This window comes from Hylobates moloch, unplaced genomic scaffold (assembly GCF_009828535.3).
Source record: "Hylobates moloch isolate HMO894 unplaced genomic scaffold, HMol_V3 SCAFFOLD_22, whole genome shotgun sequence".
NCBI classification, from domain to species: domain Eukaryota; kingdom Metazoa; phylum Chordata; class Mammalia; order Primates; family Hylobatidae; genus Hylobates; species Hylobates moloch.
Genome location: NW_026652297.1, coordinates 449,748 through 464,673, shown reverse-complemented (window position 1 = coordinate 464,673; position 14,926 = coordinate 449,748). Strand labels below are relative to the sequence as shown.

At 40.0% G+C, this 14,926-nt stretch overlaps 2 protein-coding genes across 2 annotated transcripts in view; both read left to right on the top strand.

Moving 5' to 3' along the window:
- SLC4A8 (solute carrier family 4 member 8) overlaps window positions 1-12,852 on the top strand; it is a 228,456-nt gene extending 215,604 nt beyond the window's left edge. The window contains exon 25 of the mRNA XM_058433741.1: window positions 12,731-12,852. Coding sequence (XP_058289724.1) covers window positions 12,731-12,761 — 31 coding nt within the window. The 3' untranslated portion in view covers window positions 12,762-12,852. The remainder of the gene's footprint in view (window positions 1-12,730) is intronic.
- SCN8A (sodium voltage-gated channel alpha subunit 8) overlaps window positions 12,785-14,926 on the top strand; it is a 156,138-nt gene continuing 153,996 nt past the window's right edge. The window contains exon 1 of the mRNA XM_058433740.1: window positions 12,785-13,060. Coding sequence (XP_058289723.1) covers window positions 12,785-13,060 — 276 coding nt within the window. The remainder of the gene's footprint in view (window positions 13,061-14,926) is intronic.

Below are 14,926 nucleotides of genomic sequence, written 5' to 3'. Positions count from 1 at the left end.
TGGGCTTTATGGCCATCATAAACATGTCACAGTGCTGCAGAGATTTTGTTTATGGCCAGTTTTCGGGCCAGTTTATGGCCAGATTCTGGGGGGCCTGCTCCCAACAGATCCTGGCCCACTGCAACCTCCACCCGCTGGGATCAAGTGATTCTCCTGCCTCAGCTTCCTGAGTAGCTGGAGTTACAGGCACCCGCTACCATGCCTGGCTAATTTTTCATATTTTTAGTAGAGATGGGGTTTCACTATGTTGGCCAGGCTGGTCTTGAACTCCTGACCTCGTGATCCACCCATCTCAGCCTCCCAAAGTGCTGGGATTACAGGCGTGAGCCACTGCGCCTGGCTGGCACTTCTTACATGGCAGCAGCAAGAGAAAATGAAAGGATGCAAAATCAGAAACCCCTGATAAAACCATCAGATCTCAAGAGACTTATTCACTACTATGAGAACAGTATGGGGGAAACCGCCCCCATGATTCAAGTTATCTCCCACCTGGTCATTCCCACAACATGGGGTGGAGACACAGCTTAACCATATCAGTGAATATCTCTTCTCTACACATTACCTCTATGATTTGGAAGAGGCCACTTTTCTTTTTGTTCCACCTCCCAGATTCAACACTGAGAGCTCCTAGGATTGCAGTTATCCTGCCAACTTCTCCAGAGAAGAAAGAAGCAGCTGACATGGGTCTTCTGCTACTACTTAATTAATTATAAAGAAACTATTTTTTAAGCTGAAGCTGATGTTTCACTTGAAACAGGTGCTTAGCTGGTGGTATCTGTGAATTCTTGACTTTTTGTTCCAAACAAGAAGACTAAATAAATAGCAAGTATGGATGAGAAAAAAATCATTCCTTTGAGCTTCAGAAGCACATATCCTGCTGCCTATATGATGCCTCCATTTGGAGGTACCAAAGCACCTCAGACTCAGCATGTTCAAAAGTGGTCATCATCTTAACCTGAGCACTCTGCATCACATCTTATTCCTTGTCTCAGTGAATTTCACTACCTTTCATCCCTTTGCTCATGATTTGGGTGTCTTCCTTGATTTTTCTTATATCTTACTTTCCTCTTTTAGTTAGTCAACAGAACTGTCCAGTACATCATCCCTGCTGCTGCTACCTGGCTTAGGCTGTCATCTCTCAGTGGAATTGCTACAACAGTCTTCTTCCTGGTCTTTCTCACTCTGATCTTATTCCTCCCTCGTCTCATTCTATACACTATAGCTAGAATAACCTTCCTAAAATGTAACTTCGATCAAATCATTTTCTACTTTAAAGCTTTCAATATCTCCTTATTGCCTTCAGAATAAAAGCAAAACTCCTTCCCATGAGAGCAGGGCTTTGCGTTCCTGATGTGGTACCTGCTTACCTGTTAGCTGATTTTCTGAAATCCACTTATACTGAACTGCTTGCAATACCCAAGTGGCTTGATCTCTCTTGTCCATAGTCTCTTAAATATGCTATTTCTTCTTCCTGCAAAGCTCTACCCATTTTCTTCCCATAACCCACCCTACCAGCCCATCTGTGGGCTTTAGCTAAGATGTTACTTTCTCCAGGAAGCTTTCCTTGATCTCTCCAAACTTGGTTAGATGCCTTGCTTGTATATTCTGTAAAAGCCTGTTTTACTTTATTGGAAGATTTAGCATACTGTATTTTGCCTGTTTACTTGTCTGCTACCTCAGAAGACTATAAGCTCCTTTGAAGGCAGGAGTGAGCTATTATTCATCAGAGTATCATTTATGGCCTATGCTGGGGGGCATAGTAAATTTTTTTCTCTCTTTTAAAAAAAATTGTAGTAAAATATCTGTAACATTTACCATCGTAACCATTTTTAAATATATAAACTGGGCCAAGTGAGGTGGCTCACGCCTGTAATCCCAGCACTTTGGGAGGCCGAAGTGAGTGGATCATCTGAGGTCAGGAGTTTGAGACCAGCCTGACCAACAAGGTGAAACCGAGTCTCTACTAAAAATACAAAAATTAGCTGGGCATGGTGGCAGGCACCTGTAGTCCCAGCTACTCGGGAGGCTGAGACAGGAGAATTGCTTGAACCCGGGAGGCGGAGGTTGCAGTGAGCCGAGATCATTTATAAACTTTTTGATCATCCCAAACTGAAAGTCTGTACCAACTACATAGTAACTTCTCATTCCCACACAGCCCCTGATTACCCCTATTCTGCTTTCTGTCTTTATGCGTTTGACTATTTTTGGTACCTCATATGAGTGGAATCATACAATATTTGTCCTTTTGTATCTTGTTTATTTCACCTAGCATTTTTTCAAGATTCCTCCATGTTGTAACATGTGTCAGGATTTCTTGCCTTTTTAAGCTACATAAATATTTCATTGTATGTATATTTCACATTTTGTTTATTCATTCATCCATTTGTTTATCCATTCATAGACATTTGGGTTGTTTCCACCTTTTGGCAGTTGTGACTAGTACTGCTAAGAACTTGTGTGTACAAATATCTTTTTGAGTTCCTGCTTTCTGTTCTTTTGGAATTGCTGGATATTATGGTAATCCTATGCTTAGTTTTTTTGAGGAACTGCAGTAATGTTTTCCGTAGCAGCTGCACCATTTTCCTTTACCACCAGCAGTGCACTAGAGTCTGAATTTCTCAACATCCTCACCCATACTTGTTATTTTCTGTGTGTATGTGTTTTTAGGTAAGAAATTTTGTTTGTGTTTTAATATTAGCCATCCTAATGGGTATGAAGTGGTATCTAATTGTGATTTTGATTCACATTACCTAATGATTAATGATGCTGAACATCTTTTCATGTGCTTATTGGTCATCTTTATATCTGTTTTGGAGAAGAGTCTATTCAAGTCTTTTGTCTATTTTTAATTGGGTTTTGTTGTTGTTGAGTTTTAGGAGTTCTTTGTATATTCTGGGTATTAATTCTATCACAGATATAATTTGCAAATATTTTCTCTCATTCTCTGAGTTGCCCTTTCACTCTCTTGATAGTATCCTTTGAGCAACAAAAGTTTTTCATTTTGATAAAGTTCCATTTATCTATTTTTTCTTTTATTGCCTATGCTTTTGGTGTCATGTCTAAGAAATCATTGACAGATCCAATGTTATGAATCTTTTCCTCTATATTTTCTTCTAAGAGTTTTATAGTTTTAGCTCTGACATTTAGGTCTTTGATCCATTTTGAGTTAATTTTTGTGTATGGTATAAGGTAAGGATCCAACTTCATTCTCTTGCAAGTGAATATCCAGTTTTGCCAGCAACATTTGTTAAAAAGATTGTTTTCCCCATCGAATGGTCTTGGTACCCTTGTTAAAAATCATTTGACCATATATGTGAGGGTTTATTTCTGGGCTCTTTAATCTATTCCATTAGTCTATATGTCTGTCTTTATGCCAGTACCACATTGTTTTGATTACTATAGATTTGCAGTAAGTTTTGATATCAGGAAATGTGAGTCCTCCAAGTTTGTTTTTTTTCAACTATGAGACAAGATCTTTTTTATTTTCCCCTTAAATCTTTTGTAGATACGGGGTCTCACTATAGTTGACCAGGCTGGTCTCGAACTCCTGGCCTCAAGCAGTCTTCCTGCTTTGGCCTCCCGAAGTGCTGAGATTGCAAGTGTGAGCCACTGCACCCAGCCTGAGATAAGACCTTAATGCTACTTGCTACCTTTTATTTGATCTTCCTCCCAACATATTTTTTTGTGTGTTCTAGCATAAAGTGTTTGCTTTATTTATTTATTTATTGAGACAGAGACTCACTGTGTCACCCAGGCTGGAGTGCAGTAGCATGATCTCAGCTCACTGCAACCTGCACCTCCCGGGTTCAAGCGATTCTGGTGCTTTAGCTACCCAAGTAGTTTGGATTACAGGCATGTACACCACGCCCGGCTAATTTTTGTATATTTAGTACAGATGGGTTTTTGCTGTGTTGGCCAGGCTGGTTTCGAACTCCTGGCCTCAAGTGATCTGCCTGGCTCAGCCTCCCAAAGTGCTGGGATTACAGCACTTTGTAAGGCATGAGCTACCGCACCTGGCCCTGGAGTGTTTGCTTTAACAGCCCCTCCTAGATGACTTCTCTTCCTTTCATTCCTGTTATAACCGCATTTCAATACTGGTTTTCTTTTGCTCTTTCACGCTGTGTCCCTTAATTTGGATTGTTTGTTTGTTTTCAGGCCACAGTTGGCATTTTAAGGTCTTTTTTTTTTTCTTGTTTAGAGACAGGTTTAGACACAAGAGTTGTGTCACCCAGGCTCTAGTGCAGTGGCACCATCATGTTTCACTATAGCTTCTAACTCCTGGGCTCAAGTGATCCTCCCATCTCAGCCTTCCCAGCAGCTGGGACCACCAGAGGGACCCAGATAAATTGTTTTACTTTTTGTAGAGATAGTGTCTTCCTGTGTTGCCCAGGCTGGCATCAAACTTCTGGCCTCAAGCGATCTTCCCATCTAAGCCTCCCAAAGCACTAGGATTACAGGCATGAGTCACTGTGGCTGGTTGCATTTTAAGGTCTTAATCCTCCTGGACAACCAAAAGAAGAGAGCCCTACCCATTTGTTTGTCCGTATCTTTGAGTCTAGTTCAATCTCTTTTAGAACTGCCGGAGCCAATAGTTGCTTTTGTTGTTCCTTTATCATCTGGGCTGCCTGTGTCATCTTTAGCACTGCAGGAAGATGCACAATGGTATAGTAGTGGTATGATGGATAAGGTCATTGACTTAGAGATTGGGTGTTTTAGTGAAAAGAGCATTATATTGGAAGCCAAGAAATGTGGGTCATAGCTTTGCATCTGTCACTAATTGGCAGTTAGACAATTCAGCCTCTCTTATATAACTTATGGATGAGGCAAATTGAACTAGGTGGTCTCTAAGTTCCTTCTAAATCTAACAAGTTTGTTACTGTGCAAGATAACTTCCTCAGAAACAGAAGACATTTAAGCTTGTTTTAATGGATGAATAGAACTTAGGTAAGAAAGAAAGATGTCAGGAGGTCTAAAATAAGGAAATGAAAATATTTTTAGGAGTCAGTGAAAGTAACAGTGACCAGACATTTTATTAAGTGATGCTGGGTCAATTATGTAACCATAGGAAAAAAATGAACCTTGTCCTCCACTTCACACCATATATGAAAATCAGTTCATATGGTTTTCAAAACTAAATGAGAAAGGTAAAATAATAAAGATTGTAAAACAAAGGAGAATACCTACATGGCCTTGGAATAGGCGCAGATTTCTTAGAACAAAAAAGTACTAACATGAAGGAAAAGACTGATAGATTGGATTTCAATAAAATTAACTACAGTTTATCAAATGACACCATTAAGACAGGTGAAAGAGAGGAAATATTTGAAATATTACATCTGACAAATGACTTCAATGGAGAATATACAAATAACTCTTACAAACTAGTAAGAAAAATGCAGTTTAACCCAATAGGAAAAAGTGAGCAAAGACTTAAATCAGCACTTCACAAAGGAGGATGTCTAAATGGCCAATCAGCCTATGAGAAAGTGCTCAATATCATCAGACAAATACAAATCTAGACAAGAGTGAGCCAACAAACACATGAGAAAATGCATCAGTACATTAGGGAAGTACAAATCAAAACCACAGTGAGGTACCACTTTATACCCATTAGGATGGCAGCAATTAAAAAAAAAGATAAGAAAAGGGAAAATAAAGTGTTGACAAGGATATGGAGAAATTGTAACCTTATATTGCTGTTGAGGATACAAAATGGTTCAGCCACAAAATGCAAAATAGTTCAGGAAAACAGTTTCGCAGTTCCTCAAAAAAGTTAAGTGTAGAATTACCAATTCCACACCTAGGTATAGACTCAAAGGAATTGAAAATAGGTACTAAAACAAGTACATGTGTGTGCACTGTTCATAGTAGTCGAAAGGTAGAAAGAATTCAATGTCCACCAACAGATGAATGTGTAAACAAATTGTGGTATATATATTTTTGGGATATATATTTTGGGGTTTTTTTGGTTTTATTGTTGTTTTTAATTGGCACATAATATGTGATACAGTGTGATATTTTGATACATGTATACAATGTGTGTAATGATTAGGGTAATTGGCATATCCATCTCAAATATTTATCATTTCTTTGTATTAGGAACATTCAAAATCCACTTTTCTAGCGATTTAAAAATATACAGTAAGTTGTTGTTAATTACAGTCACCCTTTAGTAGTATAGAACACTAGAACTTATTCCTTCTAGCTAGCTATACTTCTGTATCCATTAACTAACTTTTGGCTATCCGTCCCTCTCTGCTATCCTTCCCTGACTCTAGTAACCACTATTGTACTCTCTACTTCTATCAGATCAATGTTTTAGGCTTCCACATATGAGTGAGAATGCTGTATTTCTCTTTCTGTCCCTGGCTTATTACATTTAACATAATCTCCTCCAATCTTATTCATGCCACGAGTGACAGAATTTTGTTCATTTTTAATGGCTAAATAGTATTCCATTATGTATATATACCACATTTTTGTTATCCATTCCTTTGTTGATGGACGCTTAGGTTGATTCCATATCTTATTTATTCTGAATGGTGCTGCAATACACATGGGAGTGTGGATATCTCTTTGACGTACTGATTTTCTTTCCTTCAGATATATACCCAGTAATGGGATTGTTGGATCATATGGTAGATCTATTTTTATTTTTTTGAGGCACCTCCATACTGCTTTCCATGATGGTTGTACAAATTCACATTCCCACCAACAGTGTATAAGAGTTACCCTTTCTCACAGGAAGGGGAACATCACACACCGGGGCCTGTTGTGGGGTGGGGGGAGGGGGGAGGAATAGCATTAGGAGATATACCTAATGTAAATGTTGAGTTAATGGGTGCAGCACACCAACATGGCACATGTATACATATGTAACAAATCTGCACGTTGTGCACATGTACCCTAGAACTTAAAGTACAATAAAAAAAAAAGAAGAAAAAAAGAGTTCCCCTTTCTCTGCACCCTTGTCAGCATTCATTATACTTTGTTTTTGTAATAATAGCTATTTTAACTGGGATGAGACGGTATCTCATGATGGTTTTGTTTTGCGTTTCCGTGATGATAAGTGATGAGCATTTTTATGTATACTTTTTGGACATTTGTATGTCTTGTTTTGAGAGATGCCTATTCAGTTCATTTGCCCATGTTTTAATTGAATTATTTAGTCTTTTGCTGTTGTTTGAGTTCCTTATATATTCTGGATATTAATCCCTTGTCACAAATATTTTCTCCCATTCTACTGGTTGTCTCTTCACTCTGCTGATTGTTTCCTTTGCTGTGCAGAAGCTTTTTAGTTTGATATAATCCCATTTGTCTATTTTTGCTTGTGTTTCCTGTGCTTTTGAGGTCTTCTCCATAAAATCTTTGCCCAGACCAATGTCCTGAAGTGTTTCTCCTATGTTTTCTTCTAGTAGTTTCATACTCACATGTAAGTCTTTAATTCATTTTGAGTTGATTTTTGTATGTGGTGAGAGATAGGGTTCCAGTTTCATTCTTCTGCATATGGTTATCCAGTTTTCCCAGCACCATTTATTGAAGAAATTATCCCTCCCCAATGAATGTTCTTGGTGCCTTTGTCAAAACTCAGTTGGCTATTAATATGTGGATTTGATTCTGTATTCTCTATTCTTTTCCATTGGTCTATGTGTCTTTTTATGCTAATACCATGTTGTTTTAGATACTGTATCTTTGTAGTATATTTTGAAATCCAATAGTGTGATAACTCCAGCTTTGTTCCTTTTGCTCAGGATTACTTTGGCTTTTCAAGGTCTTTTGTGGTTCCATAGAAATTTTAGGATTGTTTTTTCTATTTCTGTGAATAATGTCATTGGTTTTTTTTTTTTTTTTGAGACGGAGTCTCGCTCTGTCCCCCAGGCTGGAGTGCAGTGGCGCGATCTCGGCGCACTGCAAGCTCCGCCTCCTGGGTTCACGCCATTCTCCTGCCTCAGCCTCTCCAAGTAGCTGGGACTACAGGCGCCCGCCACCACACCCGGCTAATTTTTTTTGTATTTTTAGTAGAGACGGGGTTTCACCGTGGTCTCGATCTCCTGACCTCGTGATCCGCCCGCCTCGGCCTCCCAAAGTGCTGGGATTACAAGCGTGAGCCACCGCGCCCGGCCTTTCATTGGTATTTTGATAAGGATTGTATTGAACCTATTAGATGGCTTTTGGTAGTATGGTTATTTTCACAATATTAATTCTTCCAGTTCATGAACATGGGATGTCTTTCCACTTTTTTTTCGTGATCTTTGATTTTTCATCAGTGTTTTATAGTTTTCCTGGGGAGATCTTTCACCTTCCTGGTTAAATTTATTCCTAGGTCTTATTATTATTATTTTTTGGTGACTATTATAATTGGGATTGCTTTCTTGATATCTTTTTCTGCTAGTTTGTTGTGGATGTATAGAAATGCTACTGATTTTTGTACATTAATTCTGTACCCTGCATGAAATACCATAGAAAGGAATGAAGTACTGATACATGCTACATTATGGATGAACCTTGAGAACACTATGCTAAGTGAAAGAAGTCAGACACAAAAGCTCACATATTGTGTGAGTCCATTTATATGAAACGTGTAGAATAGATAAATCAGTAGAGACAGAATGAAGACTGATATTTACTAGGAGCTGGTGGCAAAGGGTGGAGGCTGAAGGTTGGGAATGGAGAGAAACTGCTTATGTTTTGGAACTAGGTAACAGTGGTAGTGTGAATGTACTAACTGCCACTGAGTTGTTCACCTTGAAGTGGTTAATTTTATGTTATGTAAATTTCATCCCAATAAATTACTTTTTAAAAAAATATGAGATGCTGCTATACCCACCAGAGTGGGTAAAATTCAGAAGACTGTCATTCCAAGTGTTGATGAGGATTTGGAACAACTGGAACCCTCTTATATTGCTTGTAGGAATATTACTAAAGCTAAATATCTGCCATTCTCTGACCCAGCATTCCACTCCTAGCTATATGCCAAAAAGAAATAAAGGTATGGCTACCAAAAGACACCTACAAGAAGGCTCTTAGCAGCTTTTATTCATAATAGCTTAAAACTATAAACAACTTAGATGCCCATCAAGGTAGAATGGATAAATTGTACTACATTCATACATGGAATACTATGCAGAATGAACTGCTGCTACACATGTAAGAGGATGAATTTCACAGAAATAGTGTTGGGTGAAGGAAGCCAGAACCCAAAGAGTATGTTTATATTCTACTTACATGAGGTTCAGGTAGAAGCAAAACTAATATATGGTGATAACTGTCAGAATAGCTTTTGCTGGAAGTGGTCATTGATGGCTCATGAGAGCTGTCTGGGATGCTGGAAATAAATTTCCTACATCTTGATTTCAGGGGTGGTTACACAGGCATATACATACGTACAAAACAAGCTGTGCACTTAAGGTTTGCGTACTTTATTGTATTATACCTTCAAAAAATTTAAAACTCAGAATACAGTTACCAGCGCAGGTGTTCTTGCAGAGAAGCCATAGAAGAGAATGTTTATGATGCATACGGTTGTAGAATGCCTTGAGTGGCAGTGAAATGGCAGAAATTTGGAATCTGTCCTATAACTCTGCTAAGTTTGAGGGAGGGAAATGACTTAATGAAGGAGCAGATTTTCAGGGAAATGGATCCTTGGAAATATGCCTGGTGGACTGAGGGCCGGTCCACTGGTGGGGAGACTATTGCAGTAGGACCTGAATTAGGGCAATACTATTGAAAATGGAAGCTCTGAAGGAAGAGCAATTGGAAAGGCTGGTGACTGGTTGGGTATGGATAGCAAAAGGGAACTTGGCAGAGGTGACTGAGATTCCATGCTGGATGGCTGGTCCAGAAATAAGAAAGCCAGGAAGAGGAATCAGTTTTGGAGTAAGATGAGTAGTTTTTAAATGCTTTAGTTTGAAAGTCATAGCAGACCCCTAGAGACAACTGTGGGACTCAGGAGAACAATCAGGGCCAGTGAGAGAAATCTGAAAATTACCAATGTACAAATTATTTTGAATAAATGAGATCCCTAAAAGACTGTAACAGAGAAATTTCAGAAGGCCAGCCCTTAGAGAAGGAAGAGTTGATGAGGAAGGGGAGACTGCAGCTGTAGTTCAACCAGGATAACATAGTGTCACTTAAGCCAAACAAAGAGAGTGGGGGTGGAGATGTAAAGGGAGAAGATATAGGAAAAGGTACAATTGAAGATGGGATGGAGAGCAGGGGTAATTGAGAGGACACAGTCTTGGAGAAGACAGGAAGAAACAGGATCTGAAAGCAAAGACAGAGAACTTAGCCCTGGGCTGCTGTGAAGAACCCAGTGCCTGCAATTAGATCACAAGAATTTGTCAGCATCTTCAGTGACTTACTCTTGCAGTATTCTTTGTCCTCTGCGTAGGAACAGAGAGTGACCTAGGACTGAGAATGAGCGTGAATGTAGGAGCCAAGGAGTCTTCATGTATTTGGTCTCATGGGTTTCAGGTATAATCTTATTCACTGTGAAAGGGACACAAAAGAAGTTTAAGACCTCTGGGAATTTATTCTCTAAAAGGTACAATTCAGCAATGATTAAGTGCCGAAACAAGTTTATGTAGTGTGTTTCAAATCTTCTTCTGGCTGTATAACTTTGGGCAAGCTACATTAGTTTTCTCTGACTCTGTTTCTTTATCTGTTAAGCGGTGATGATAATATCTGCCTCATATGCTGCTCTGGAGATTGAACGAGTTAATACACGCAAGGTGCTTGGAATAATGCTTGAAACATAGTATGTGATAAATGTTAGCTAAGGTCATGGTGGAGTGCTGTAGGAGTGTAGAAAGGGAAATAATTAGTCAAGGCTGAGTTGGTGGGAAGACTGTGGAGGAGCAGGGATTTATTGGGGGGCAATGCAAGGATGGGTAGGAGAAGAATGAAGGAAAAGGAATTTTAGGTTGGGGAAAGCATTGTAACTAGTCTTAGATCAGTAAAGCCATAACATCTATATGATTTACTTACTAAACGAAACTATTCCTGTTAGGGAGTAGTGGGAGATAGGAAAGGAGGATAGATAACTGATATTTATTATAATGAAAGAAGTTCTGAGATGGGGCACCAGAGCATTTTGGTTGTGATTTTTATCCTGGCCCTGTGACTCAGGGCAAGTTGTCTGATGTCTTAGGACCCCACCTTTCCTCATCTAAAATCAAATGGACTAAATTTGTAAAACCCTTACAGCTCTGAAATCCTTAGATAATTCCTACATGGAAATGATTTCTCTGACCCCACTGTCTGTAGTATGGTGGTGTTTTTTGCGCAGCGTGAAGCCAACTGGTCTATGTGGGGCAAACTTGTGGTTATGGCCTCTTTAGCCCCCTGCTGTGAGTGAGCGAGCTGACCGGCCCTCATGCAGACACTACACACTGTCTTGCAACACTTAGCAATCACCACTGCTCCAGAGATCTGGAATCTCAGCAAGTGGATTTGTGGAAGGAGCTCTTGGGTATCTCATTCCCAACTTATTTAGAGTTAACTCTGCTACTGTTCTCATGAGGAGCCTCAAGGTTTAGTTGCCTTGAAGTGGACCTTGGGGGCTAAGCAAGAGGGGAAAGAACAATCTTTAGCCTTAAAAAAAAAATTCCTGGATTGTTCTTAGGATGTTCACAAAACTAAAGAGAAAAAAGCAGTACCATGAGCACCCAATGAACTGCCAGCAAACCCTAAGCCTTTCACAGTAAACTTACCTGCTCAGGTCATTTTGTGCCTGAAACTGAATACTGCTGCTTTTGAAACCAGGGATTGAGTCCTCCACTTTACTGCATGTGTTTAAATAATCCAGGACTCTTATAATCATAAATGGAAAATGGGCTTTTCAAATACCATGCTTAGAAATCATTGGCTCTCATAGGACATTACTTCAGTTTTCCTTTTAGAAGGGAATTTTTGTTTGCGACTGTTCTCACGTCTCCGTCCTTCCTGGTTTGAGCCCCTGTCAGGAGTCACACGCAGCCCCTTCTGCTGCTGCTCAGCCTGCAGTGCTGCAGTGCTGTTGCATCAGAGGAAGTTCTCTAGGATTCCACTCCCATTTGCTTTTTCTAGTTGCTAAGCTGGCGGCACGTAGAACAGTATCTGCCCTCTGAGCTTGATCGTTGAAGAAGATACTTTTGGACTTTTATGCTGGATGGATTTTACACAACTTGATGATTGAAAAATAACTTGAAATGGAAGAACTAAAGCAGATGGAAGCGATTTTATCTATATTTTGTGTCTCCAAAGTTTGAAGGGTTTATTTTGTTTTCAGAAACTGAAATTTGAGAAGAATGACAATTTATCCTCATCTTGCCCTTGAAAGGAAGAGGTTTTCTTTGGGGAGTGGAGCTTTAGGAAAGGAAGGTGACTTGAACTATAAGGACTTCACAGCTAATATATGCCCCTGGGTAACGTTACATATTCCTCGTTTGTTTAGAATAGAAGTTCCTTGAGGGAATAGAATATATCCTTTTTGTTGTATGTGGTTCCTAATAGTGAGTTGCATCTAAGTGAATATAATAAATACTAGCAATTCAGGAGACTCCTGATCTTTGATCTCTCTTGGCAGATCAGTCCATGCCACAGATTTCCTGAAAAGAAAAATAAGCATGTCATGGAAGAAACTGTGTTTTTATGCAAAGGTTGTGAATTAAGGTTGAGAGTGAGATGGTTTAGTCTGGCCTCTTTTTAGAGCAGTGATTGATTAATGCTGTCTGTGTTGCTGTTCTTCCAGAGCTGACCTGTCCTGGACGCAGCATAACTAACGAAGCTGCTGCAGGATGAGAAGATGGCAGCGCGGCTGCTTGCACCACCAGGCCCTGATAGTTTCAAGCCTTTCACCCCTGAGTCGCTGGCAAACATTGAGAGGCGCATTGCCGAGAGCAAGCTCAAGAAACCACCAAAGGCGGATGGCAGTCATCGGGAGGACGATGAGGACAGCAAGCCCAAGCCAAACAGCGACCTGGAAGCAGGGAAGAGTTTGCCTTTCATCTACGGGGACATCCCCCAAGGCCTGGTTGCAGTTCCCCTGGAGGACTTTGACCCATACTATTTGACGCAGAAAGTGAGTTGGAGGAGGAGGAGCAGCTGCAGATACCCGTTTCCTAACAGGCTTAGGGAGATGGGGGAGAAAGAACTGTGTCTCTTTGCCAAAGTTTGGATAAGTAGTTAACCTTTTGTTTCAGTTCTGGCTTATGGGGATTCTTTTTCATTTTAATTGCTACTAAGGGTCATTTGTGGTCTTGGCACTTGTCAACTCTATTAATAAGACTTCTGATTTTGGCTCCAGGCCAGATCAGAAAAAGGGGATGTAAATGAAATGGGACTATTTAAAACAATCTTTAAAAGATGGGATAGTAAAAGATAGTACAGCCTCCCTCTCTCAAACACACATTCAAAATTCTATCTTTAATGTGAAGATGATGTTACTATTGTGACATCAGTAGAGTAGTGTGGTGGAGATGGTGTGTTTGCTCTCTTCTGTAGCCCCCTTTGTGACATTAGAGCATAGCTGCTGGGGACAGGAATAAAACTGAGTAAAGCAAACAGCCAATGAGGATAGACCCAGGTCATTGGCCCTGTTACACAGTTGTCTGGATTGATTCTTCCAGCACTGATTCTTGCAGTAGAGTCAATATTCTGTTATTCCTGCAGGTAGGGAGCTCAGGTGAAAGAACTACCAGTCTTCATTTGGCCAAGAGTTTCAAACTTCCTGAACAAATATTTGACTAAATCTTGAGCTACTTTCTTATGATTATCTTCTGAAACAAGGCAACAAGTAGAGAAACAAAGCCTCCTGGGTGATCCACCAGCTAAATAATTGAATCTTGAGGACTGGCATCAGACACCGTTTTAGGGAACCCCTCGTTTGGCAGATTTTTTTTTTTTTTTGAGATGGAGTCTTGCTCTGTCGCCCAGGCTGGAGTGCAGTGGCACAATCTCAGCTCACTGCAACCCCCGCCTCCTGGTTTCAAGCAATTCTCCTGCCTCAGCCTCCTGCGTAGCTGGGACTACAGGCTCAGAGCAGCTACGTAATAGAAAAAAGTGGAACCATTAGTCTATTCTTTCACTGGTAAATCTAGAAAGTTTAATGAACAAAATGATATGATGTAAAGAACAGTAGATTGGAAGTAAGAAATCCTGATTCTACCAAAATTTACCATGTTTATTATTTACTTTGTTTTTTTTTTTGAGACAGATCTCCACTGTTGCCCTGACAGGATCATGGTGACTCACTCACTGCAACTCTGCCTCCTGGTTCAACGATTCTGTGCCTCGGCCTCCTGATACTAACCACACTCGGCTAATTTTTGTATTTTTAGTAGAGATGGGGTTTCACCATGTTGGCCAAGCTGGTCTCAAACTCCTGACCTCAAGTGATTCACCCGCCTCAGCCTTCCAAAATGCTGGGATTACAGGTGTGAGCCATCGCGCTTGGCCTTATTATTTACATTTTTATTTTTTAGTAAATGTATTGTCCAAGCTACCACAGATAATTTATGGGGAAATAAATGAAGAAAAAAACCTTCTCAAAACTAGTTTGTGACTTTCAGCAAGACACTTCATCTCTCTGGACCTAAACTATTTTTCCAACTCAAATGCAAATTAATTTCTCATTTTCTTTTCTTTTTGTTTTGTAATTTTTCTTTTTTTTTTTTCCTTTAACTTGTATTTTAAGTTCAGGGGTACATGTGCAGGATGTGCAGGTTTGTTACATAGGTAAACGTGGGCCATGGTGATTTGCTGCACAGATCATCCCATCACCTAGGTATTAAGCCCGGCATCCATTAACTATTCTTCCTGGTGCTTTCCCTCCCCCCATTCTCTACCTCTGACAGGCCCCGATGTGTGTTGATCCCTCCCATGTGTCCATGTGTTCTCATGGTTCGGCTCCCACTTATAAGTGAGAACATGTGGTGTTTGGTTTTCT